The 26690-nt window shown below is 40.2% G+C and overlaps 1 protein-coding gene across 1 annotated transcript in view; it reads right to left on the bottom strand.

The window, feature by feature from the left end:
• Positions 1-26690, bottom strand: part of LOC130244164 (ryanodine receptor 3) — a 123523-nt gene that overhangs the window by 4836 nt on the left and 91997 nt on the right. Inside the window, exons 49-66 of the mRNA XM_056476459.1 lie at positions 22794-22874; positions 22630-22718; positions 19251-19379; positions 18578-18682; positions 17564-17645; positions 16196-16725; positions 14380-14887; positions 13658-13947; positions 12850-12908; positions 12346-12520; positions 10233-10319; positions 7697-7888; positions 6749-6879; positions 6618-6660; positions 4328-4455; positions 4178-4238; positions 2267-2413; positions 1573-1707 (exon numbers count right to left, since the gene is read on the bottom strand). Coding sequence (XP_056332434.1) covers positions 1573-1707; positions 2267-2413; positions 4178-4238; positions 4328-4455; positions 6618-6660; positions 6749-6879; positions 7697-7888; positions 10233-10319; positions 12346-12520; positions 12850-12908; positions 13658-13947; positions 14380-14887; positions 16196-16725; positions 17564-17645; positions 18578-18682; positions 19251-19379; positions 22630-22718; positions 22794-22874 — 2972 coding nt within the window. The remainder of the gene's footprint in view (positions 1-1572; positions 1708-2266; positions 2414-4177; positions 4239-4327; positions 4456-6617; positions 6661-6748; positions 6880-7696; positions 7889-10232; positions 10320-12345; positions 12521-12849; positions 12909-13657; positions 13948-14379; positions 14888-16195; positions 16726-17563; positions 17646-18577; positions 18683-19250; positions 19380-22629; positions 22719-22793; positions 22875-26690) is intronic.

The raw sequence follows: 26690 nt of genomic DNA, 5'->3' as shown, positions 1-26690 counted from the left end.
ACAAGAATAGTCTTCAAGGCATCATTCATTTGTGCTCAAAGATTTTGGGAGTTCCCCTGCGAAGTCTTGCATACTATTACGAACAGCAGGTGTTGAGGATGGCACATAAAAAACTAGGAGACAGCACACACCCCTTAAATAAACATTTTGAGGTCGGCGCCAGTGGTGTAGTGGTTAGTGCGTCGACATTTAATATTTTAAGAACCAAGAGCAAACAAATACTGGATGGAAAAATACAATGTAAAAGCAAATGAAATATGGGGAAACATGAAAGGAAGGTATGTAGAAACAAAAGTCGAATGTCTAGAATTTTTAATAAGGAACGAAGCAATATTTTCAGCTGTCATTTTAAACAAGATAGGGATGGAACAAAGTGGAATGTGTAAAGTATGTCAAAAAGAAGAAGAGGGTTTTTTTACACATGTTTTTATATTGTCAAGAATTGGAAAGTTTTTTAAAAGATTGTAAAGTTTTAATTAAAGGACTACTTGGAGACTGGGATGAAAATGAAACAGAATGGAGCAGAGTATTGATGTTGGGATGGAATAAAAAATGAAAATAAGAAAATTGTCAACCTGTGTATAATGCTCATGAAGCGTGCAATGTGGGAAAGGAGAATTGTGGCAAAAAAGAGAAAATTGTGATGGATGTATGGGCAATTTTAAGAAGGAAAACGAAAGGATATGTGGAAAAACTGTATATATATTTATATATATATATATTATAAAAACGAGAACAATTTAGGTGAACTGCACAAAATTTTGACTGACAAAGCATGTCAAGTTTTTAAAGAAATGAACTGGAATTTACCACAGTTTTAATGTTTTGATTCCAAATGATATTTTAATGTGTATTGTATTATGCTTTACCTTGTGAAATTGTAATTGAAATTATTTAAATAAAAAATAAAAAAATTAAATAAAAATTTTTTTAAAAAGTGCGTCGACACATGCACTCTGGTTCAATTCCGCCTCGTGGTCCTATGCCGATCCTTCCCCTCTCTCTCGCTCTGCTCCCCATGCTTTCCTTTCAATACTCTCCACTGTCCTCTCAAATAAAGGTGAACCCCCCCCAAAAATAATTATAAAAAATAAAATAAAATAAACATTTTGAGTGGATGCCCGTTGGTCGACGTCTAAGGACAATAAGATGTTCCACAAATCGTTATAAATTTACTTTTGTGCCTGAAGCAATTCGGTTACGTAATAAATGTAGCTAATCGATAGATTATTGTTAGTTTTTTGTTAAGTGTTGATGTGTCATTCTTGTTATATGTGAAGCACCACCATGTCGGAATGAATTGCCCCAAGAGGATTCATAAAGTTTTTAAACAATAAACAAAAACACACACACAAGAGTTGCACACACAAATGAGTGAATACACACATGAGATTTAACACACACAAGCAAGTAAATACAAAAGATTTATCACACACATACACACAAGCAAGTAAATACACGCACACATAGACAGGAGTTAACACACAAGCGAGTGAACACAGACACACACACTCACAAAAGCGAGAAAACACACCCACACCCAGGTGTTGCAGCAGATGAAGGGTCACTCACCGTCATCATGTCGTCGCACTTCATGTCAGGCTCGTCCTCATCTGCACTCTTGTTGTAGAACTTGCGGAAGAAGTTAAACGCAACGACAGTGTAGAGATACACAACCACTGCCAGCAGACCCACCGTCAGCACCAGCTAAAACACACCAATCACAGCACACCCCGTCAACTGACCAATCAGAACAGACGGAGTCATCTGACCAATCAGAACAGACTGAGTCATCTGACCAATCAGAACAGACTGAGTCATCTGACTAATCAGAACAGACTGAGTCATCTGACTAATCAGAACAGACTGAGTCATCTGACCAATCAGAACAGACTGAGTCATCTGACCAATCAGAACAGAAAGAACCAACTGGCCAATCAGAGTAATGTCATCTGACCAATTAGAGCAGACTGAGTTATCCAACTAATCAGAGCAGACTGAGCCAACTGGCCAATCAGAAGAGAATATAGTCAACTGACTAATCATGAGACATTGAGACACCTATCTGGCCAATCAGAGGAGAGCAGGCTCTAATGAAGGTGGGGTCTAGAGGGAGCAGATTGCAGTGTTTCACACACTGAGAGTACAGAGCTGATGCTGCAGAGTGTATTATGCAGAAACACACAGGGTTTTTATTTTAGTTTCATGAAACCTGCTCTAGTTCATACTCTAGTAGAAGTAGAGGTAAATAACGGTGACATCAGACCTGTTTGCCGTTGTGTGTGACGGAGGACAGGATGGTCCTGAGTGTTTTAAAGCCCATGGCGATGTCCAGCAGATGAGCCGCGAAGAAGAAGTTATTGTAGTGTCCCAGGATGGACATGGTGGTGTACCAGACCAGATACAGGAACGACTGAAACACAAACACACACACACACACACACACACACACACACACACACACACACACACACACACACACACATTACAATCCTCACGCTACTGTAACTGAGCAGTTCTCAGGAATGGTAGTTTAGTATAAGTACACATTGTCCTTAGTACAGTACATTTTCAGTGCTGTATCTGTACTTTTATGATGTTGTTTTCCTGCAGTCACTACTTTGTTTATTTTTTTATTGTCTACCGTGATTGGCTAAGCAGAATAAGCAGCCCCCAACCCGTCCAATCAAATCACACATAGAAAAATCCCATCAGACACAGAAGCTTTATAAATGCAGTAAATATGTGAAGGAATAAAACTGTCCAATACAACACAAAACATCATACACAGCTATGCCCTTAAACAATCATGAAATGCACTACAGAATGTTACGTGTTCACACAGACTGCATGTGTTCTATCAGTGCTGCAGGAGCTTGGTCTGTGGCTCCACCTGCTGGACACATATCTTATTAGTCAGGGGTCAAAGGTCATAACCTGAGCGTTAACATACCTGCACAGCTTTAGACCCAGATTTCACTCCACATGTAAACCATAGACTGTAAGAAATAGGCTGTAGTGTGCCATAGTATATATATATATATATGGTTTATGGTTATACACTCACCTGGCCACTTTATTAGGTACACCTACTAGTACCGGGTTGGACCCAGTTTTGCTTTCAGAACTGCTATAATCCTTCGCATAGCTCTGGTGACTGTGGAGGCCGTTTGAGTACAGTGAACTCATTGTGATGTTCAAGAAACCAGTCTGAGATGATTGGGGCTTTATGACATGGTGCGTTATCCTGCTGGAAGTAGCCATCTGAAGATGGAGACACTGTGCTCATAAAGGGATGGACATGGTCAGCAACAATACTCAGGTAGGCTGTGGCGTTGACACCATGCTCAATTGGTACCAAAGGACCCAAAGAAAATCTCCCCCACACCATTACACCACCACCACCAGCCTGAACCGCTGATACAAGGCAGGATGGATCCATGCTTTCATGATGTTGAGGCCAAATTCTGACCCGACCATCTGAATGTGGCAGCAGAAATGGAGACTCATCAGAACAGTCAATGTTTCTCCAATCTTCTAATGTCCAGTTTTGGTGAGCCTGTGCCAATTGTTTCCTGTTCTTACCTGACAGGAATGGCACCCAGTGTGATCTCCAGCCAGTCTGGCAGCAACAACCATGCCATGTTCGAAGTCACTTAAATCCCCTTTCTTCCCCATTCTGATGCTCACTTTGAACTGCAGCAGATCGTCTTGACCATGTCTACATGCCTAAATGACTGAGCTGCTGCCATGTGATTGGCTGATTAGACATTTGCGTTAATGAGCAGTTGGACAGGTGTACCTAACAAAGTGGCCGGTGAGTGTATACTATATCACTAATGTGTTTACTGAGTTCGATCTTTTAAAAACACAATATTACTGCACTGAGACACATTAAGCACTTTTCTCATCACTATAGTTTATAGAGGAAGACACTGTTGATTACCTCCTAATTATTCACAGTCCATGAATGAAAATGAAACACTCAGAAACACCTGTGTAACAAAGTAAATGGCACTGATGTAAGCTTCATTTTTAAAATGCAGGGTATAAGATGGAGTCAGGTTCACAGTCTAATATTCACTACTCTTGAGCACTTTAGATTTAGGTTTTAGGCTTTAGAATGTATTCTTTTACTCTACTTGTAAGACATTTTGGCATGTAATGGTCCACTCACATTATCAGTGAACACGACGCCCAGCTTCCACACGTGATATTTGGTGTCGATGGAGCTCAACCTGAAAACAGCAAGCGAGAGTTCACACCGCAGCAAATGTAAACAGGTGCGTGAATTAAAACCAGCAGCTCTAAATGTGGAGTGTCTGACCAGGACAGCAGTGAAGCCTCTTTAATGACCGTCTCCTCGGTGGGATTGAAGTCTAAAGCGCTTTTATCCAAACCCAGCAGCTCCGCGATCCGCTCCGCTCCATACAGGTCACCGTACTTATTGATAACCTGCAGTGAAAATGCAGATTATCACCAATATTAGCCAGAGGACTGACGTTACACATGCTAAAAATTCTATAGCACTTTTAATCCAATTCAACTTTTTTGGTTCTAGATGGCAACTATAACGACTGCTCTGTTGAGGTGATTCTATAGTTTCTATGGTAACACTACAACTACAGTAACTGATCTGTTGTGATGATTCTACAGTTGCTATGGTAACACAACAACTACAGTAATTGATTTGTTGCCAGGATTCTACAGTTGTTATGGTAACATTACAACTATAGTAATTGATCTGTTGTTTTGATTTTATAGTTGCTATGGTAACAGGACAATTATAGTAACTGATTTGTTGAAGGGATTCTACAGTTGCTATGGTAACATGGCAACTGTGTTATTTGACCTATTGTTGTAATTTTATTTTGGCCATGGTATCAACAACTACAGTAGTTGATATACTGTGGTGATTCTACAGTTGCTATTGTAACAACAACAACTATAGTTATTGATCCATTGTGTTGATTCTATAGATGCTATGGTAAGAACAACTCTAGTAGTTGATCTATTGTGGTAATCCTAAAGTTGCTATGGTTACAACAACTATAGTAATTGATTTGTTGCAGTGATTCTACAGTTGCTACGGTAACACTACAACTATAGAAATAGATCTGTTGTGTTGATTCTATTGTTGCTATGGTAACAGGACAATTACAGAAACTGATTTGTTGTAGTAATTTTACAGTTGCCATGGTAACATGATAACTGTATCAATTGATCTGTTGCTGTGATTCTATAGTTGCCATGGTAACAACAACTAGTTGATCTACTGTGGTGATTCTATAGTTGCTATGGTTACAACAGCTATAGCAATTGATTTGTTGCAGTGATTCTATAGTTGCTACGGTAACACTACAACTATAGAAATTGATTTGTTTTTTTGATTCTATAATTGCTACGGTAACAGGACAATTATAGTAACTGATTTGTTGTAGTGATTCTGCCGTTGCTATGGAAACATGGCAACTGTATTATTTGACCTGTTGTTGTGATTCTACAGTTGCCATGGTAACAACATATACAGTAGTTGATATACTGTGCTGATTCTACAGTTGCTATGGTAAAAACAACCCTAGTAGTTGATCTATTTTAATGATCCTACAGTTGTTATGGTTACAGCAACTATAGTAACAGATCTGTTGTGGTGATTCTATAGTTGCTATGGTTACACAACAACTATGGTAATTGATTTGTTGCAGTGATTCTACAGTTGCTACGGTAACACTACAACTATAGAAATTGATCTGTTGTGTTGATTCCATCGTTGCTATGGTAACAGAACAATTATAGTAACTGATTTGTCGTGGTGATTCTACGAGTTGCCATGGTAACATAACTATTAATTGATCTGTTGCTGTGATTCTACCGTTGCCATGGTAACATCAACTACAGTGGTTGATCTACTGTGATGATTCTACAGTTGCTATGGTAACAACAACTATAGTAGTTGATATATTTTGGTGATCCTACAGTTGCTACAGTAACACTACAACTATAGTAACTGATCTGTTGTGTTGATTCTATAGTTGCTATGGTAACAGGACAATTATAGCAATTGATTTGTTGTAGTGATTCTACAGTTGCCTTGGTAACATGGCAACTGTATTAACTGATCAGTTGTTTTGATTCTATAGTTACCATGGTCACAACAACAACTATAGTAATTCATTTTGTGACAATTCTACAGTTGCCATGGTAACACAACAACAATAGTATAACAATATAAACAAATGACCCGAATGAGTATACTATACTACTATACACCACATTTTACTGTAGTAAAAACTAAACTATACTACAGCATGTATTACAGTTATCAGTTCACTACAGTTAATACTACAGTATGCTGGAGCATTCATTAATGTTCATCAGTGTTTAAAGTGAAGGTAAGAAAAATAATCTGATGTCAACATCAAAAACTCTTCATTTCTGAAAACAACACTTTATCTTAGCTTGTCTAGAAAATGCTTCTTGATTTAAGAACTTTTAGACATTGGGCTAGAAACAAGACAGAACTCAGGGTAAGAACAGTGTTTTAGCAGTGTACTTCATAGATGAGTTTACATGTGTGATTCTGACAGCTAAACTCACACACACGCTCACACACTTGCCTTGCGTTTGACAAACTTGTCCCAGTAGTTGTTGGGGAAGGACCTGCGCAGAACAGAGAGACTGAGATCTTCATGGCCACTGAATGATCAGGTTATGAGTGTGTGTGAAGGTGATTGTGTGTGTGACTGACGGTGTGTTGATGACGAGTCTGTCCCACTGGCCTTTAATATCATCATCAGACGGCTGCTCGGTGATGTAGAGGCCGTCAAACTCCAGCTTACGGGCGATTTCCTTCTCACGCTTAAACACCACCAGCGGCACCTGCACACAAGTGCGCACACCACACACACACATACACACACACACACACACACACACACACACACACACACACACACACACACACAGTATGCAAACAGACACATGCACACACGCACATAGACAGACAGAAACAGGCACAGTGACACACACACACACATGCACAGATGAACAACAACACACATGCAGATGGACACAGACACACACATGCACAAACATACAAGCACCGAAACACATTGAGACAGACAGACACGCACACACACAGACACACACACAAACACCAATGCAGATGGACACACATACACACACACATGCACAGACACACACATGCAAATGCACACACACACGCATATGGACACACACACATGCACAGACACACACATGCAAATGCACACACACACGCATATGGACACACACACATGCACAGACACACACATGCAAATGCACACACACACGCATATGGACACACATACATACAAACACACACATGCACAGACAGACACACACACACACACACACACACACACACACATATGCATACACGCACATGCACACACACATATGCAGATAGACACACACATACATGCACAAACACACACACATGCAGAGGGACACACATGCACACACACGCAGATAGACAGACCCACACATGCACAGGCGAGCACATACACACACACAACACACACAGTTTCAGTTGTTGAACACAGTCAGAACTTATACTAGTGTGTGTGTGTGTGTGTGTGTGTGTGTGTGTGTGTGTGTGTGTGTGTGTGTGTGTGTGTGTGTGTGTGTGTGTGTGTGTGTGTGTGTTCGCGCGCACCTTCAGATAGTAGTATCCCAGCACACAGAGGAAGGAGATGAGTGTGTGCATGACGGCGAGGAAGCGCAGCGTCGGGGCCATGTAACCACTGCTCTCCTGCAGGACGAAACACTCCACCACACCTTCATCATCCTCATCATCATCGCCACGCCGAGCCCACGGGTCCACCTCATCAGAGTCATCACCCGTCACCTGCAACACACACACACATACACACAAAACACACAGAGAAAGAGAGGGAGAGGGAGCGAGAGACACACACACACACACATAGATAGACATACACACACACACAGGGAAAGAGAGAGAGAGAGAGAGAGAGAGAGAGAGAGAGAGAGAAATGGAGAACTGTCATTCCCTCAATCACAGAGAAATAGGGGCTTCTGCTGTAAGTGCCAGTGAAAGACTGTACAGAAAACACACACAGTGACATTTTAGAGTAGTTGGCGTCTGTAGTGTTGTAAATACCCGCACTCGCCTCCCTCACGACAGAGCACGTATGAGATAAATGACGTCAGTATATAATAACCGGTTATGATTATTACTGAACCGATACCGAATTGTCTGCGTCTGCATTGCGGTGCACCAAAGAAACAGTTAATTTTGACACCCCTAGAAATTCTCCAATAAAACCAGTCCCAAAAACATCCTGATATTGCACAAGACTCTGTTTTTGGAATTAGCACTTTATTTATTTTAAACTCTGTCAGATTAAACTCTGACACCATTTGAGATCAAATATTCAAATCAACTCTAAAACTGTGTGTCGCCCACAATTGAGGCGACTCTCTCCTCAAAGGGAGTTCAGCATCCTCTGTTCCCCCCCCCTTTCGCTCCACACTTTGACGGTGCGCTGCTGTTCTCCTCTTAACCCGCACCTTTACATCAGACCATGTCTTTTTTAACTCACCCACAGTGCGATGTTCAGACCCCACAGCATTAACCGCGTCAGCTAAACTCTCCTGCTCTATTTTGTGTCTTTTGTTATTAATTCCGGAGGACAAACTTGCAAATAACACAGTTTTCTGCGCTCTACCTCCGATAGGAGCACCTCCAATTCACATTCTGTTCAAAGTTTCTCTTCTTGCCTGCTTTTGCCATTGCTTTTTCATTTGGTTTTGCCAAAGACTCATTACCATATTTATAAGGGGGAGGAGTCAGGGAGGGGTTTTGCGCTCGTGCACGTGCGCTCAGTTTCACGTTAATTCGGATGCACATAGAGAATATGCGTGAGATTCAGCGTACGCAGTGTTTCATACATCTGAATTTTTAACTGCATACACAGCTTTACAGCTTTGTGCGTACGCAGTGTTTTAGTATGAATTCAACACAAGTCTTTGTACATGAGGCCCCTGGAGTGCCAGTCAGAAATAAAAATGAAGAATTCAATTATCAATGCAATCATTAAAACGGATATGAATAAATCACACAAGTTAAATGAGCAAATAATGAACAAATAAATAGACATAATTAAATGTGTTTGTTTAAATTGTGTTTTATTAAGCATTAAAACAATCCATTTAAAAATAACTATACGTCTATAAAGGTATAAAGCCATGTGTCTGTGTGTGTGTGTGTGTGTGTGTGTGTTTTGACAAAAGAAAAGCAAGTGGCTAATAGAGAAAAGCATTTGTCAAATACCTTTTTGTTATTGTGTATTTAAAATGATCTTTAAATATAATTTTACTGCATATTTATCTTAAAACATGAATTAAATACACAGTTATTAAAGTGTCTATTTATTTAGACATTTAAAGGTTATTTTAACTTTATTAAATGCCATGTAAATACACAACTTAAATAAATATACCTACTTATTTGTTCATCATTTGTTCATTTAAACTGTGATTTATTTATTTACATTGTTATACTTCAGTTAATAAATTGCTGACTTGATTCTTCATTTTACTTCTAAATGGCACTCCTGGCCCTTAATATCTAGTAAAACACTCACACTGCAAACACTTTTCTCACTTAAGTCTTAGTTGAAATACAGTGCTTAATTTGTCAACTGCGAGGTCCCGAAACAGATCAGAGTAACGAATCCAGCATGTTACCAGAGGAGGGAGAGGAGTCGTGGACGAAAGTGAAGAGCGGGGCATGGTGGGAGTGTGTGTGAGGAGGGGGATCGGTAAAATGAGGTGCCGGATCAGATTTGAAACTAAGCTCTGTCTAAATATATATACAATAATAAATCGAGAAGCATTTTCTAGACAAGCAAACATATTGTCAGAAATAATATGCTAAAATTAGGTGAGCTTTACCTGAAAACAAGCTAAATAATCTGCCAATGGGGGAAGCGAAATAATCTTAGTATCAAAAACTCTCTTGATTTTGACTCATTATTGCTGAAAACAAGACGATATTTCTCGCTTGTCTAGAGAATGCTTCTTAATTTAAACATTTTGAGATATCTGGACTAGAAACAAGACAAAAGCTCTAGGTAGGAAACTCTAGGACAGTAATCTGCATGACTAAACACTAAAGCAGACAGTGAGGTTGCAGTGTGTTTCCAGCACTCTGAGTCTCTGCTGACCTTATAGAAGAGCAGGATGAAGTTGATGGCGAACGCCACGAACAGAGCCAGAAAGCGCAGGTTGTAGAAGTTTCTGGCCAGATAATTCTGCAAACACAGCGTTATATTTAGTGTTGAGTTCAGAGAACCCACTCCTGATCAGAGGAGAAACACATGAGTCACGTCTACACACACACACACACACACACACACACATGCTTCTGAAGCACCACTGGAAAACATTAGCATATTCAACACAAACACTGAAAGCAGCTCTATAGAAGCTTTCTGACCTTGAAATATTGTCTCTAAAACTGCATCAGTGGTCAGATAACTTTAAAATGGATGAATTCTACTGGCCGGCACTGTGGCGTCATAGCAAGAAGGTCTCTGGTTCGAGTCCTAGCTGGTTAAGGTGTGTGGAGTTTGCATGTTCTCCTCGTGTTGGTGTGGGTTTCCTCCGGGTGCTCCGGTTTCCCCCACAGTCCAAACACATGCGCTATAGGGGAATTGATCAAATAAATTGGCCGTAGTGTATGTGTGAATGAGTGTTTCCCAGTGATGGGTTGCAGCTGAAAGGGCATCCGCTGCATAAAACATATGCTGGATAAGTTGGCGGTTCGTTCCGCTGTGGCGACCCCTGACTGGTGAAGGGACTAAGCCGAAAAGAAAATAAATGAGTGAATTGTGCAAGGCAGCATGGTGGCTCAATGGTTAGCACTGTTGCCTCACAGCAAGAAGGTCGCCGGTTTGAATCCCAGCTTGGTCAGTTGGTGTTTCTGTGTGGAGTTTGCATGTTCTCCCCATGTTGGCGTGGGTTTCCTCCGGGTGCTCCGGTTTCCCCCACAGTCTAAACACATGCGCTATAGGGGAAACTAAACTGGCCGTAGTGGATGAGTGTGAATGAGTGTGTATGGGTGTTTCCCAGTACTTAGTTATGGCTGGAATGGCATCCGCTTTGTAAAACATATGCTTGAATAGTTGGCGGTTCATTCCGCTGTAGGGACCCCTGATGAATAAAGGGACTAAGCTGAAGGAGAATGAATGAATGAATTCTGCTGCTGCGGTTGCCAGATCTGCACACAATCAGTGTTGGGTAAGTTACTTGAAAAATTATTGAATAACTACTTACTAGTGCTGGGCAATGATTAAACCCATCCAAAATAAAATATCTCTGTAACAAAATTGTGTTTTATGTATGTGTGTGTATCACATATACACAATATATATATATAATACACACATGTATATTATAGTGAAAAATATATATATTTTGAATGTGATTAATCACAATTACTGTTTGCCCAGGACTAATAATTATATAAGTCCAGATAAATGATGTAATACAATTGTATTTAGAAAAAATTAAGCATTTATTCATATTTATTTATTCTAAATCTTTAGGAAATATCTTTGGTGTCGTTATGGTGACCACCGACAAGCTAATCCAGCTAAAATTAAGCTTAAAATGTCAATATTAAACCTCACAATTAAATAGAAAATGAGGCGAATAACGGCAATAAGGCCCACTTTTTGAGGAAAACAGAACCATGTCTTTCAGCAGGCTGGTTACGGGCCTGATCCACATATAGAGGCTGTCATAAATATTTAGTAGGAACGTATTTGGGAGTAAGCTGTAACTTGGTGTCCCTTCACGTCACACCTAGGCTACATTTTAACTTACCGGCTATAGAAAATGTAATTGTCCAATAATAATCAGGGTTAAATGTACTAAATTAACTGTAGACTTCATGTATTGACCGTATTCTTTATGTACGAGCGGGTGCAACCACTGGAATCTTTTCGGCTGGAGTCTTCCGCTCTCATTCACTGCCATTGATTTTTAGACTTTAATCAGCTGGTTCTGCTGCTTGATGATGTAAACTGATATTTTCCTGTTGTATTATTCTCCTTTTTATGTGTAATCAGGAACACACTTGTTTGTAGAGCGAGTAGTCTGACTGTTTTCTGACATTTATTATTCTTAGTCATTTCTCCCATAGGCAGCTGAATCTGAAGTTCTGAAATAAAAACCTTCGCATTGCAGAATAAGGTCAACGCATCTGTCTGAGATGCAACAGTGCTGTAGTTTGTTATGCGAGTATATCATGTTTGGTGTGATGATGAATCTGACCAGGGTTTTGGTCTGGTAGATCTCCAGTCCAGCTAAAAACGCCGCCATGAAGGCCTCGGCCGGCTGCTTCCTCTGCCCGCGTCTCTTCTTCTGTGGTTTCTTCTCCTCGTCTGACAGATCTGAGATCTGCTCCTCTTTAGCTTTATCTTGGTCCTTCTTCTCTCCATCCTCCACACTGAACACACACACACATTAGAGCAGTTATCCTTTTTAACAAACAACAAGAGTCCATTTCTCAATGTATGTGTTTTTAATATATTGAAATGTGGTAAAGCTGAACAACTGAACTTTATTTTTATACTACATTGATTTTCTATTTATTATTATTATTATTATTTTATTTTTTTCATAAGTTGTGTGTTGCGGACCTCTTGGCCAGGTCACCCTTGTAAATGAGATCTTGATCTCAATGGGTTTTTTTATGTGGTTAAATAAAGAAACGTATATATAGTTCTATAGCAAACACTGAAAAGCAAATAGTCTGTGTTCATCCTCAATACTCACTCTGCTTTCTCTGATTCACATTTGGCCTCAGATTCAGCTGCACGCCTACTGGCTGCTTCCTGCACAGAAAACATACACGTACAGGTTTATGAACTGTGGGGACATTTCATAGGTTTCCATTGTTCTTATACTTCCCCACCCTAAAGAACTGATAGCCCCGCCCTAAAGTACCAATAGCCCCACCCTTAATGAGTGATAGCCCCTCCCTAAAGTACAGATAGCCCCACCCTAAAGAACTGATAGCCCCTCCTTAATGTACAGATAGCCCCACCCTAAAGTACAGATAGCCACGCCCTAAAGCACTGAAAGGGCCGTAATAAGGTTCCGAGAGCCCCACCCTAAAGTACGGATACAGATAGCCCCACCCGCAATAACTGATAGCCCCAATGTAAAGGACTGATAGCCCCTTCCCAAAGTACAGATAGCCCCACCCTGAATGATTAATAGTTCTGATCTAAAGGATTGATAGCCCCTCCCTATAGGACTGATAGTTCCACCCTAAAGGACTGATAGCCCCTCCCTAAAGGACTGATAGCTCCACCCTAAAGGACTGATAGTTCCACCCCAAAGGACTGATAGCCCCTCCCTAAATGACTGATAGCCCCACCCTAAAGGACAAATATTCCCGCTCTAAAGGACTGATAGCCCCTCCCTAAAGGACTGATACCTACTATATACTCTACTACTACTATACTGATACTATACAGACCCAGAGATCAGCTGACGGGTTTAAATAATTATAAAACTCGACTCTAACTTTGCACAATGAGCCTATCAATGAGCCCCCCCACCCCTCCAAAGGACAAACCTGTGCTTTTTTCTGATGGACGGCGCTGGCGAGAGATGGAGTGTCCACCCCTATCACCTCCGACACGTCCCCTAGGCCGGGCTCCATGCCGTGTTTCCCTCCTTCTCTCCTAGGCTGGATGTTCATCAGCTCCGTCATCAGATCCTCCACGTCCTCCTGATCTCCAGCCGAAAGCCGCCCAAGCTCCGAAACCGAGGACACGTCGCAATACTCCAGCTTCTCCATCTCCAGGACGTCCCCGTGGATCCCGAACTGTGTAGGGTCCGGCATATTCCCCAGGATATCCGTCACTTTAAAGGTCCACATGGAATTACAGTAAAGTTGTTTAGATGTCAGTATCAGTGTTGGTGGTTTTTAGGATGTTTATAAGCTAGACACTAAAACAAAATCCATAAATTAGCAGTTCTCCATAATTTCTGATTCATGTTTTCATATTTTGTCATTTATTTCTGCTTTTGAATTTCCATTTTACTCACACTTTAGTTTCTGATCAAATCTGACCAATCAAATGCTCTCTAGTATCTGACATGCCCCGCCCCATTTTTCTAATTTGCATTACATTTGATGCGCTTGAGCTCAACCACTGTCACTGGCTGAGCTGTGAGAAAAACAAATTGGTATTGGCTGTTTTTTTATAAAGGGGGAGGAGCAACACTATGCCCCGCCCTCTCTTCATGGTTAAGATTACGTCAAACATCAAATAAAAAGGCACTTCACGGCACCTTTAATGTTCCTGGCTCCTTCTACGAGTCCGCCGCCGAAAAGCGTGGACCAGAGTATGTGGAAGAAGCCCCAGACGAGGTTGTAGAGCGAGCGGAAGAAACCGATGAAGATCATCCAGAAGAAGCAGAAGAATCCTCGTATCAGGTCTCGGAGGCTCATCTTCCTCAGTCTTCGGTAGCGTCTGCGCAGGCTCCTGAAGGTCAGCAGGTGGCGAAAGTTCGTCAGACTCTTCCTCATGGAGACGCAGGCTAATGTAAAAGCAGAGGAAGATTCCATTACTCCATCATCTTCATCATCGTCCACATCATCGCTCTGAGCATCTTCATCATCTTCGTCTTCTTCATCCTCCTCCTCCTGTCTCTCAGCCGCATCGGGTTCGGAGATTAGAGAGGCCAGTTGCATCTCGAAGATGGTGTCCTCGCAGAAGTTGACGAACAGCTCCATCTTCTCTGATTCGCCACCTTCATTGACCACGTCGAAGATGAACTGACGCTTCGACTCTTTCACCTGCGGATTAAAAGACTATTAGAGTTTATGAATATTACTGAATAAACCTGATTTTTACTTCTGCGTTCTGTCTATTTTGCTCTGCGGTGCTCCTAGGCACCCTTATGAAAAAATAGTATAGTGATTTGAACCATACTTAAATTAAATAACTAGCTATAGTAAAAACTATAATAATTGATCTGTTGTGGTAATTCTACAGTTGTTATGGTAACACATCAACATTAGAAATTCATCTGTTGTAGTGATTCAACAGTTGCTATGGTATCACATCAACAATAGTAATTGATTTGTTGTGGAGATTCTACAGTTGCTATGGTAACAAAACTACAATAATTGATCTGTTGTGGATATTCTACAGTTGTTACGGTAAAACTACAACTATAGTAACTGATCTGTTGTGGTGATTCTACAGTTGCTATGGTAACAACAATAGAAAATTGATCTGTTGTGGTGATTCTACAGTTGTTACGGTAAAACTACAACTATAGTAGCTGATCTGTTGTGGTTATTCTACAGTTGCTACGGCAACACATCAACTATAGTAATTGATCTATTGTGGTAATTTTACAGTTGCTATGGTAACAACAACTATAGTAATTGATCTGTTGTGGTTATTCTTCAGTTGATATGGTAACACAACAACTACAGTAACTGATCTGTTGTGGTAATTCTACAGTTGCTATGGTAACATAACAACTATAGTAACTGATCTGTTGTGGTAATTCTACAGTTGCTATGGTAACATGACAACTATAGTAACTGATCTGTTGTGGTAATTCTACAGTTGCTATGGTAACACAACAACTACAGTAATTGATCTGTTGTGGTGATTCTACAGTTGCTATGGTAACACAACAACTACAGTAATTGATCTGTTGTGGTGATTCTACAGTTGTTATGGTTACACAGTAACTATAATAGTTTATCTGTTGTGGTGATTCTACAGTTGCTATGGTAACAACAACTATATAATTGAGACTGAAAACTAAAGTTTGTTTATTTGTATTTGATTAATTATGCAGTACTTACATTGTTACTGAACCATATATATATATATATATATATATATATATATATATATATATATATATATATATATATATATATATATATATATATATATATATATATATATATATATAAACTGAAGAACACTGTTACTGAACAGAAATTTTTTTATAGCTGATGATTTTATAACATTTGTTATTCAAATGAACATTTTTTTTCATAACTGACGAATTCTACAGTCTCGACACTGTTCCTGAACTAAATTTGTTTCATTATTGATAATGTAATAGCTGACTGGACCTGTGGTTTCTCCCACTGTGTTCGGCTGGATTCGCTTATCTCGAAGTAAACCCTTTCGATCCTCTTAGCTCCGCCCATAATCTCGATGCGGCCTAAGAAGGGCTCGAAGTAGTTGAGAACGCTCTCGGCCAGGTTGAGGAATGCAGACAGACGGCTGTCGTGAGGCATGTGCTCCGACAGATTGGTAAGCAGAACTGCAACGTTGAATCCAATGTCTTTGGCGGGTTCGTGGAAACGTGTGACGAACTCTTCATAGTTGAACATATCATTTTCATCCGCCTCGACGCAAGACAGCAGGAACTCAATCTCAGACTGTGAATACTGCTTCTGGTTCTCCATGGACTTCTGGAACTCCTTCTTGGAGATAACACCTTTGCGGTCGGGGTCGTGCTCCTTGAAGTTCTCAGAAGTGGTCAGATCTTTCAGCTTGAGGAACATGTCGAAGAACTTGAGGATCATCTCCACGTTGCTGGACGACTCCACCAGTGTGTCCACCATCTGCTTGCCGATGGTTCCGTTCACAACGTTTCCTGCGGGAGAACAGCAGAATTGTTCAGAAAGGATTCTCTGAATCTATGTGGTTGCTAGGCTGTTACTATGTGGTTGCTTGAGCTATTTTGACTGGTTACTAGGCTGTCACACTATGAAGTCGCTGTGGTGTTTTAAGTAGTTAAATGCTGTTGCTATGGTGTTTTGAGTAGTTGCTAGACTGTAGCTATCCAGTCCCTATGGGGTTCTGAGTGGTTACTAGGCTGTCACTATGTGGTTACTAGTGTGTTTGAGTGGTTACTAGGCTGTCACTTCATAGTTGCTGTGGTGTGTTGAGTGGTTACTCGGCTGTTGCTATGCAGTTGCCCTAATGTTTTGAGTGGTTATTAGCCTTTCACTATGTGGTCAATGTGGTGTTTTGAGTGGTTACTAGGCTGTCACTATGTGGTTGATGTGGTGTTTTGAGTGGTTACTAAGCTGTCACAATGCAGACGCTTTGTGGTTACTAGGCTGTGTTGCTATGCAATCACTGTGGTGTTTTGAGTGGTTACTAGGCTGAAACTATGCATTTGCTGTGTTGGTTTGAATGGTTACTAGGCTGTCTCTTTGTGGTCACCATGGAGTTTTGAGTGGTTCCTAGGCGCTGGTGTGTAACGTTTTTGAGTGGTTACTAGGCTGTTGTTATGTAGTCGCTGTGGCATTTTAAGCAGTTAAATGGCTGTTGCCATGCATTCGGTGTGGTTACTAGGTTGTGTTGCCATGCAGTCGCTGTGGTGTTTTGATTGGTTACCAGACTGCTGCTCCAACATAACATATTTCCTGTAAAAAGATCCTCAGAGTTTATGAACTGTTTGTGCGAGAGTGTTTGTGAAACAGAACCTTCCAGCAGCGACAGCATCATGACGACCATGTCCTTCTGCAGATCCATCAGCTCCTTCAGCAGCTCGATCTGACTGGAGTCCTGAGAGGATGCAGCAGAAATGCATCAGTGTGATGAAGAGATGCTCCACAGCATGCTTTCATTCTCCACATCAACCTCACGCTTCATCTAGCAAACAAACCAGCATCACACAACTGCAGATCAAGCTCTCCATCTCATCTCTAACCAAGTCCATCTGCAGAGCACGCAAACAAGCACATGTAGTGTGTGTGTGGAGACATCTAGTGTTCACAGAGTGTACTGCACAGACAGATCTGATCTCTGACTGCTCTTCCGGCAGTATAATCAGTGTTGGGCATGTTCCTTTAAAAGAGTAACTAGTTATAGTTACTAGTGACTTCTCACAAACAGTAACGGAGGTACATAATTATAAACTAATTACCAGGGCGAGTAACTAGTACGTTACTTTAAAAAGTCAATATAAAACACTGTACACGAATCTACACTGTTTTAATGTGGTCGTGGGACAAGGTGAGAGACAACGGCAGCATGTCCTCAACTACATATCTAGATATTATTCTGCTTAATTCTATCTGAGTAAGAAGTGTTCGCAGTTGAGAAATATGAAGCTTTATTTGCTTTGGCGTTGCGGCTTCGTCTCCTCCTTTGGTAGCAGAGCTCATGTTATCACCTGCGTAGCCACTAATGTTGTGCCGGCATGTGACGACGTGAGGTGCTTCATTAGATTAGAATTACTCGTCACCGACGCAGAGAGACTCCTTTTATTCACGTTTCCTGCAGAGTCTCATGTAATTTTGGGTGTTTCATCTTTAAATATCCCAACAGTGTACCAAACTCCTCTTTTTCCAGGAAGTGATGATTTTCTTCTCTTCTGTTTGTCACTGACTGGAATCGCTGCTGTATTCACTAATGTTTAGCGCAGTATTCCAGCTTGCACATTAGTTTACTGAGCACCCTTGGATGGAAACACAGCTAGTGATTGTCTAACATACCTGTGAAAGCTTCATTTGCATGTTAGCGAAGACATGCAGAAATCCAACAACGGCGTCCCAGAGTCTGCTGTGAGCCAAACTCTGCTGGTTCCCGATGCACGGACCCTGACGGACACACACAATGAAGGATCTTACATCTATAACAATGTTAAATGCAGCATCAAACAGCTATATCTATGCATAAAACACAAAGGCAAGTTTTAATACATGCCTAAAATAGCAAATAATAAATATTCAATAACCTTTATTTGTATAGCTTTTACAATGTAGATTGTGTCAAAGCAGCTTCACATAGAAGATCATAGTAAATTAAAACAGTGTAGTTCAGTTTTTAGAGTTTCAGTTCAGTTCAGTTAAGCTCAGTTCGGTGTGGTTTAATTATCACTACTGAGAGTCCAAATATTGAAGAGCAAATCCAACGATGCGCAGCTCTACAGATCCTGAACCATGCAAGCCAGTGGCGACAGTGGAGAGGGAAAAATATAATCCAAATAATACTGAAATAGCATAATACAATTACAATATGCATAATACAAACTATAATATAAATAAAAGTGCAAATGGAGTTAAATAAATCTCAACATGCATATGATTTTGCTATGCAGTTAAATGTTAAATAACACAAACAGAGATGTCAGAAACACATCAGGTGTAGTACTGGTGTCCATGTTACCTGGATGTATTCAGTGAGTGAGTTGAAGATCTGTTTGGCCACAGCGAGGGCTTTGGAGAAATTACGCTGGCCGGCCTCATCCATCACGTCTTTGCCAGAGTAATACCAGTAAAAATCACTGATGGACTCCTGAAAACATCCGCACACATGATAATGCGTCAGGTTAATTTCAGTAAATATAAAACATCAAACACATTCTTAAACAATGTTTTTAATAAAGTTTCTTTGTGTCTAAATGCACCTTTCCCCTTACAATAAAGAATAAACAATACTTTAACATCAATCAAAAGATCTATTTATTTATACACATTTCACAACACTTTTCCCAGAAATCTTACAGAAATACACTCTCTCATGTACACTATAAAACATTTATTTCTCCAAACGTTCAAACAATATATTTGTAATCACTTAAAAGTTTATTTAATTTACTTTATTTTAAAATAGAAATTGAATTAAATAGATATACACAATGTTTGATTAGTTTAACAATAGTAAAACGTCTGCATGAACACTTTGCATATGCAGGACTTTTGCCAGCTCATGTGTGTAGTGGAATGCAAACACCGAAAGGTGCGGATATCAATAATGAAAGTGTATTTATCAGAAAATGTTTACCAGATGTTTATTAAAAATGCCTTAAATGTTTAGTCTACAATACCTGTAGTTTAGTTTTACCAGTTGTTTTGTATTCTTAATAATGAATTAAGTAATTAACATTTAATTAATTAACATCATAATTAATTATCATTTAAACATGTGCTTATAAATGATGATTCATGTTTTAATATGACAATTATTCATTACATCACTTTGCCTTTCCAGTCATGTTTATTTTCATAGATATCCTAATAAAAAGAAGTTGTCCAACACTGACGCACCTTTTTTTATAAGAATAATTGTGTACCTTCATTTCAATTGTACCATAAAACATACAGAACAGTATCATAAGAGGTCTTTTCTGTACCATATAAGGTATAACTTGAGGAACACTATTTATACCACCGTGCACCTTTTTTTCTGAGAGTCTACACACAACAGACACATCACTATACACACAACAGACACAACAGCACACATCACTATACACACAACAGCACACATCACTATACACACAACAGCACACATCACTATACGCATAACAGACACAACAGCACACATCACTATACACACAACAGACACAACAGCACACATCACTACATCACTATACACACAACAGACACAACAGCACACATCACTATACACACAACAGACACAAGGTCGCTGTGGTGTTTTGATTGGTTACTAGAATGTTACTATATGGATGTTGTGGTATTTTAAGTGGTTACTAGGCTGTCACTATGCAGCTGCTGTACTGTTTTGAGTGGTTACTAAGCTGTCACCATAGATATTTACACTAGATGTCGCCTATGCTGTTGTTGTCTATTGGAAAGAATGTGTCAATAGAGCTGCCATTTTAGTGCAGGGTACATCCAGAGCCAGAGATATACACACACATATCCACTTATATCTATTATCTGGAGTTTTCCCTCCGGTCAGTATGCAAATGTTTTATTTAAATTACAAAAATGATCACTTTACATCACTTTTCTACATGGATAGATGAGTGACTGCATGGGCAGTGTGTGTTTGTGTGTATGGAAATGTACTATCCTCCCTCCCTGTTTAATTTAATCTAATCCGTGTCCTGAAACACCCCCCTCTCCTCTTTCACTTCTCATTCTAGTGGAGGGAGTGATTCGTTTGTAAATTAATCTCCATTATGAACGACTCGTTCACTCAGCCCACAATAAAGCATCTTGTTGACATATTTCATCTACATTATTTGCTGATTTTATTCATCTAAACTAGCATAAGCCTAGTATTTAGTGCAAGTTGGTGCTACTTTGCCTTATGGTCAGTGCAGTAAGTGAATATATTATCATCAATAACTTGACCTGTATAGCACAAAAGTTCATAATATCCAAAAACGTAAATAACGAAAGGCTTTGTTTTCTTTGTTTGCTTGTTACTACCATAGACTGTAAAATATATGGACGGAGCATCCGTGACGTCAACCATAGGTTTCTGAACACTGCAAAAGAAGCTACAAGTGGGCGCGGCCAACATTCGCCATTTTGTTCGCGTGTCATCGCACCCACGGCGGGATACCAAACAAGGGCAAAGAGGCGGAGAGTGGGCGGAGCTACTGACACCTGCTGGCACTTTGCTTAGACCTGGCAGACAGACTTTACTTTGGGAAACGCTTGATACTTTATTACCTGCGATTCGTTTGTGTTCTGAACACATGTGCTTGGCTGTACACTATATCAATAAAGTGTTTAGACTTTTAAAAACACTGTAGTAATACATTGAGCCACTAAACATTGCTCTTATGATGTTTTTCTACAGGAGGAAAACGTGAATTACATCCAAACACTTCAGATATAGTGTGTGTTAGTAAATGCAGGACTATTGATGAACTCCAGCACCACAGCACTGTATGACAATGCTTCAGATGACTGTTCTAGAGCCTACAGCTAATCAATCTGTCACATTCTGGAGTGCTCTACAGCTCTAAAGAACATTATAAATGATCTTAAATAAAACACACACATTTATAGAGATGGTGTATAAGTATATAACTTTACTCACATGGGAAACGGAGGCCACATGAATGGTTTGTGAGCACAATTAAGTGCACACAGCATCCCATATCATCTGATAATTGTAAGAAATAAGTCCAAAAGGCAGCTGACTGTGTAAAGCCACATAAAACAACACAAAAATACGATGAATATGCCGAGATCAGTGGCTAATCTGCCGGATTCAGCTGAGGTGAAGTGACAGCGACCAGTGAGACCTAGCTGTCACTCAAGTGGCCACGCCCTTAATTATGCAAACTTAATATAACCTAATATAAAGGAAATGGATGAGTTATAAAAAAATTCACCCCCCTCACAGTTGTCATGGGGGGTAATAATAGCTATATAAACCAAAATCGTTCTTTGCACCAGGCTGTAAACACCTTTTTTTCTGCTGTAAAGTTGGCCATTCTAACAGTGGGCTCAATTGCAACTTGCTCTATTATGGAGCCAGGACTAGCGGAATTTTGATGAATTGCAGTTTCAGTTACTTCTGTATTGGCTTCCCGAGGGAGAGCGGGAGGTTGCCGCTTGGTTACTACACCCATACACAGTGCTAAAAGTCCAGCATCTTCAGATTGGCTTGAGTCTTGACTAGTGCGGCTGAATGACATTTGTGCTGGGAGCACTGTACAAATATGGCGGTGCTATTGACACATGCTCAGGGTCTGTGTGTGATATCTAGTGTATATATCTAGGGGCTGTCACTATGCGGTTGCTGTGGTGTTTTGGGTGGTTGCTACGTTACTGTGTACCTGTAGTCTGAGCAGATAGTCCACCGTGCTGATGATTATGTTCACCGTGGTCGTGTTTCCCGTCTGCGTTCTGAGAAAGTTCTGGAAATCTAAAACAAGGAAACACAGGTGTCACTTGTGAAGAAGCTCATTTGTTTGCGTGAGTCAGATGATCGATTTCTCACCATTATTGTGTCCTTCACACAGGAGCTGGAGGAACCTGAACAGATCTTTGGTGAACTCATCGTTCTGCAGGACTTTAGAGCCTTTGAGGGAAACACACACACAGCTCAGACAGGGTTCTTCAGCAGCACTGAGAATCTATGAGCCGTAACCATCAGAAACACTCACTACACTTCATTACTCAGACCCTCCAGGATTTTATGATTCTGCGATTGAAGAATTCAACACAAAATCAAGCAAATTAATAAATATATATATATATTTAACAGATTTCCTGCATTCCCTGCAGTCAGGACACTGCTCTGCACCACAGAGCCACAGAGAAACAGTATAGTGTTCGCAAATAAAATGTGTTCAACCGGTGTGCAAAGCCTCGAGTTGTCAATACTCACTTCTCGTCCGGCGTGGGACCATTTTTTGCATTTTCTGCACAGAATTTGGTCAAAAATGTGCAGATTTGTGCATAATGATTTTAGGAGCATTCAGAACGAACCGCCAACTATTCCAGCATGTGTTTTACACAGCGCATGCCCTTCCAGCTGCAACCCAGTACTGGGAAACACCCATACTCACTAATTCACACGTACACTCATACAATATGGCCAAAGTAGTTCATCAAGCAAGATTCAGCAAGAAGGTCACTGGTTCGAGTCTCAGCTGGGTCAGTTGGTGTTTCTGTGTGGAGTTTGCATGTTCTCCCTGTGTTGGTGTGGGTTTCCTCCGGGTGCTCCGGTTTCCCCCACAGTCCAAACACATGCGCTATAGGGGAATTGATGAACTAAATTGGCCGTAGTGTATGAGAGTGTGTGTGTGTGAGAATGAGTGTGTATGGGTGTTTCCCAGTTCTGGGTTGCAGCTGGATGGTCATCCGCTGTGTAAAACATAGGCTGGAATAGTAGGTGGTTCATTCTGCTGTGGCGACTCCTGATAAATAAGTGACTAAGCTGAAGGAAAATGAATGAACGAATATAACAATTAAATAAATATATATTTACACACATTTACTAAAGTAAATACTCGATGGGAAAATTACGGAGAAAAAAATTGGTGGAAATTAATTTTATAATTATTTAAAACATTAATAATGATTAAGATGTGTAAATTTGTGTATATTTGTACAGCAAAATAACCACAATTCCACAAAACTTGCGAAAACTCAACACAAAATTCATTTTAGTCATGCAAAATCCTGGAAGGGCTGATTAATAATGTGATCAAGTTAAAGTAACACACAATACCCAGTAACTGAAACTGGCATCTGACACTTCATTAATAAACAGTGTTAATGGGTTAGTTGGAAAAGTCAGTGTTATTATTGCTACATGCTCTCAAAAGATACTGTTCTTCTGCTCTATTGATCACTGCACATTCTGTCAATATACTTTACTGCATTAGGCATTTTAACTTTTTTCTTCTCCATCAAATAACAACCCCCCGTTTGGAAAAATCCTGATTTATAATAACATGGACATGGAAGTAAAGCATGCTTTAAGATTAGTTTACAGCAGTGCATGTTTCTGAAAACAAAAATCCTAATCAACCTTGTTTGTTGGAAGAATTTAACATTATTTGCACACACAAAGTGTCACTATACACTCGCAATGGTGTTTTGAGTGGTTACTAGGCTGTTGCTGTAATTTTACTGTGGTGTTTTGAGTAGTTGCTAGGGTGTAGTTATACAGTCATTGTGGAATTTTGAAGACTAGGCTGGTTTGAGTGGTTACTAGGTTGTCATTATGTGGTAGCTGTGGTGTTTTAGTGGTCACTAGGCTGTTGCTATGCAGTTGTTGTGGTGTTTTGTACAGTTGCTAGGGTGATTTAAGTGCTAACTAATCTGCCATTATGTTATTATACTAGACTGTTGCTATACAATCATGGTGGTGAATTTAGTGGTTACTAGGCTGTCTTTATGTGGTTACTAGGCTGTTGCTAGGCTGTTGTAATGTTCTGAGTAGTTACTAGGCTGTTGCTATATAGTCGCAGTGGTGTTCTGAGTGGTTACTAGGCTGTCACTATACAGTTGTTGTGTTCTAATTGGTTACTAGGCTGTCGCTATACAGTCGCAGTGTTCTGAGTCTTACTAGGCTGTTGCTATACAATTGTTGTGGTGATTTTAGTGGTTACTAGGCTGTCGCTATACAATCGTGGTGTTCTGAATGTTTACTAGGCTGTTGCTATACAGTCGCAGTGGTGTTCTGTGTGGTTACTAGGCTGTTGCTATACAGTTGCAGTGTTCTGAGTCTTACTAGGCTGTCACTATACAGTTGTGGTGCTCTAATTGGTTACTAGGCTGTCACTATACAGTCGTGGTGTTCTAATTGGTTACTAGGCTGTTGCTATACAGTTGTGGTGTTCTAATAGGTTACTAGGCTGTCACTATACAGTCAGGTGTTCTAATTGGTTACTAGGCTGTTGCTTTACAGTCGTGGTGTTCTGAGCGGTTGCTAGGCTGTTGCTATACAGTCATGGTGGTGATTTTAGTGGTTACTAAGCTGTGTTACTAGGCTGTTGCTCTACAGTCACGGTGGTGTTCTGAATGGTTACTAGGTTGTTGCTATACAGTCGCGGTGATGTTTTTAGTGGTTACAAGGTTGTCTTTATGTGGTTACTAGGCTTTCACTATACAGTCATGGTGTTCTAATTGGTTACTAGGCTGTTGCTATACAGTCTCGGTGGTGTTTTGAGTGGTTACTAGGTTGTTGCTATACAGTCACGGTGATGATTTTAGTGGTTACTAGGTTGTCTTTATGTGGTTACTAGGCTTTCACTATACAGTTGTGGTGTTCTAATTGGTTACTAGGCTGTTGCTATACAGTCTCTGTGGTGTTCTAAGTGTTACTAGGCTGTTGCTATACAGTCATGGTATTGAATTTAGCAGTTACTAGGATGTCTTTATGTCGATACTAGACTGTTGCTATACAGTTGTAATGTGCTCTGAGTGGTTACTTGGCAGTTGCTATACAGTCAAGGTGGTGATTTTAGTGGTTACTAAGCTGTGTTGCTAGGCTGTATATGTGGTTACTAGGCTGTTGCTATACAATCACTGTTGTGTTCTGAGTGTTAATAGGCTGTTGCTATACAGTCATGGTTAGGATTTTAGTGGTTAATAGGCTGTGTTTATGTGGTTACTAGGCTGTTGCTCTACAGTCATGATGGTGTTCTGAGTGGTTACTTGGCGTTCGCTATACAGTCATGGTGGTGTTCTGAGTGGTTACTTGGCGTTCGCTATACAGTCATGGTGGTGTTCTGAGTGGTTACTAGGGTTGCAGAATTGTTATGAATGTTACTAGGCTGTTGATATACAGTCATTGTGATAATATTAGTGGTTACTAGGCTGTCATTATGTGGTTACTAGGTTGTTGCTATAGTCACCGTGGGGTTTTTAGTGTTTACTAGGCTGTTGCTATACAGTCGTGGTGGTGATTTTAGCTGTTACTAAGCTGTGTTACTAAGCCACTGATGTGGTTACTAGGTTGTGGCTATACAGTCATGGTGGTGTTCTGGGTGGTTACTAAGCTGTCGCTACACAGTCATGGTGTTGTTCTGAGTGGTTACTAGGCTTTTGTTCTACAGTTGCAGTATTGTTCTGAATGTTACTAGGCTGTTGGCATACAGTCATGGTGGTGATTTTAGTGGTTACTAGGCTGTCATTGTGTGGTTACTAGGCAGTTGCTATACAGTCATAATGTTCTGAGTGGTTACTAGAATGTTGCTATACAGTCACGGTAGTGTTCTGAGTGGTTACTAGGTTCTTGCTATACAGTCATAGTGTTGTTCTGAGTGTTACTAGGCTGTTGCTATACGGTCATAATGTTCTGAGTGGTTACTAGGATGTTGCTATACACTGTAAACCCGGATTTTGTGCTTATAAAACATTTTAAGCAATCATTACTAATTAT

The sequence above is a fragment of the Danio aesculapii genome, chromosome 17 (assembly GCF_903798145.1).
Source record: "Danio aesculapii chromosome 17, fDanAes4.1, whole genome shotgun sequence".
Taxonomy (NCBI): domain Eukaryota; kingdom Metazoa; phylum Chordata; class Actinopteri; order Cypriniformes; family Danionidae; genus Danio; species Danio aesculapii.
Note: the sequence above shows the minus strand (reverse complement) of the source record. Positions and strands in the feature narration are given on the sequence as shown.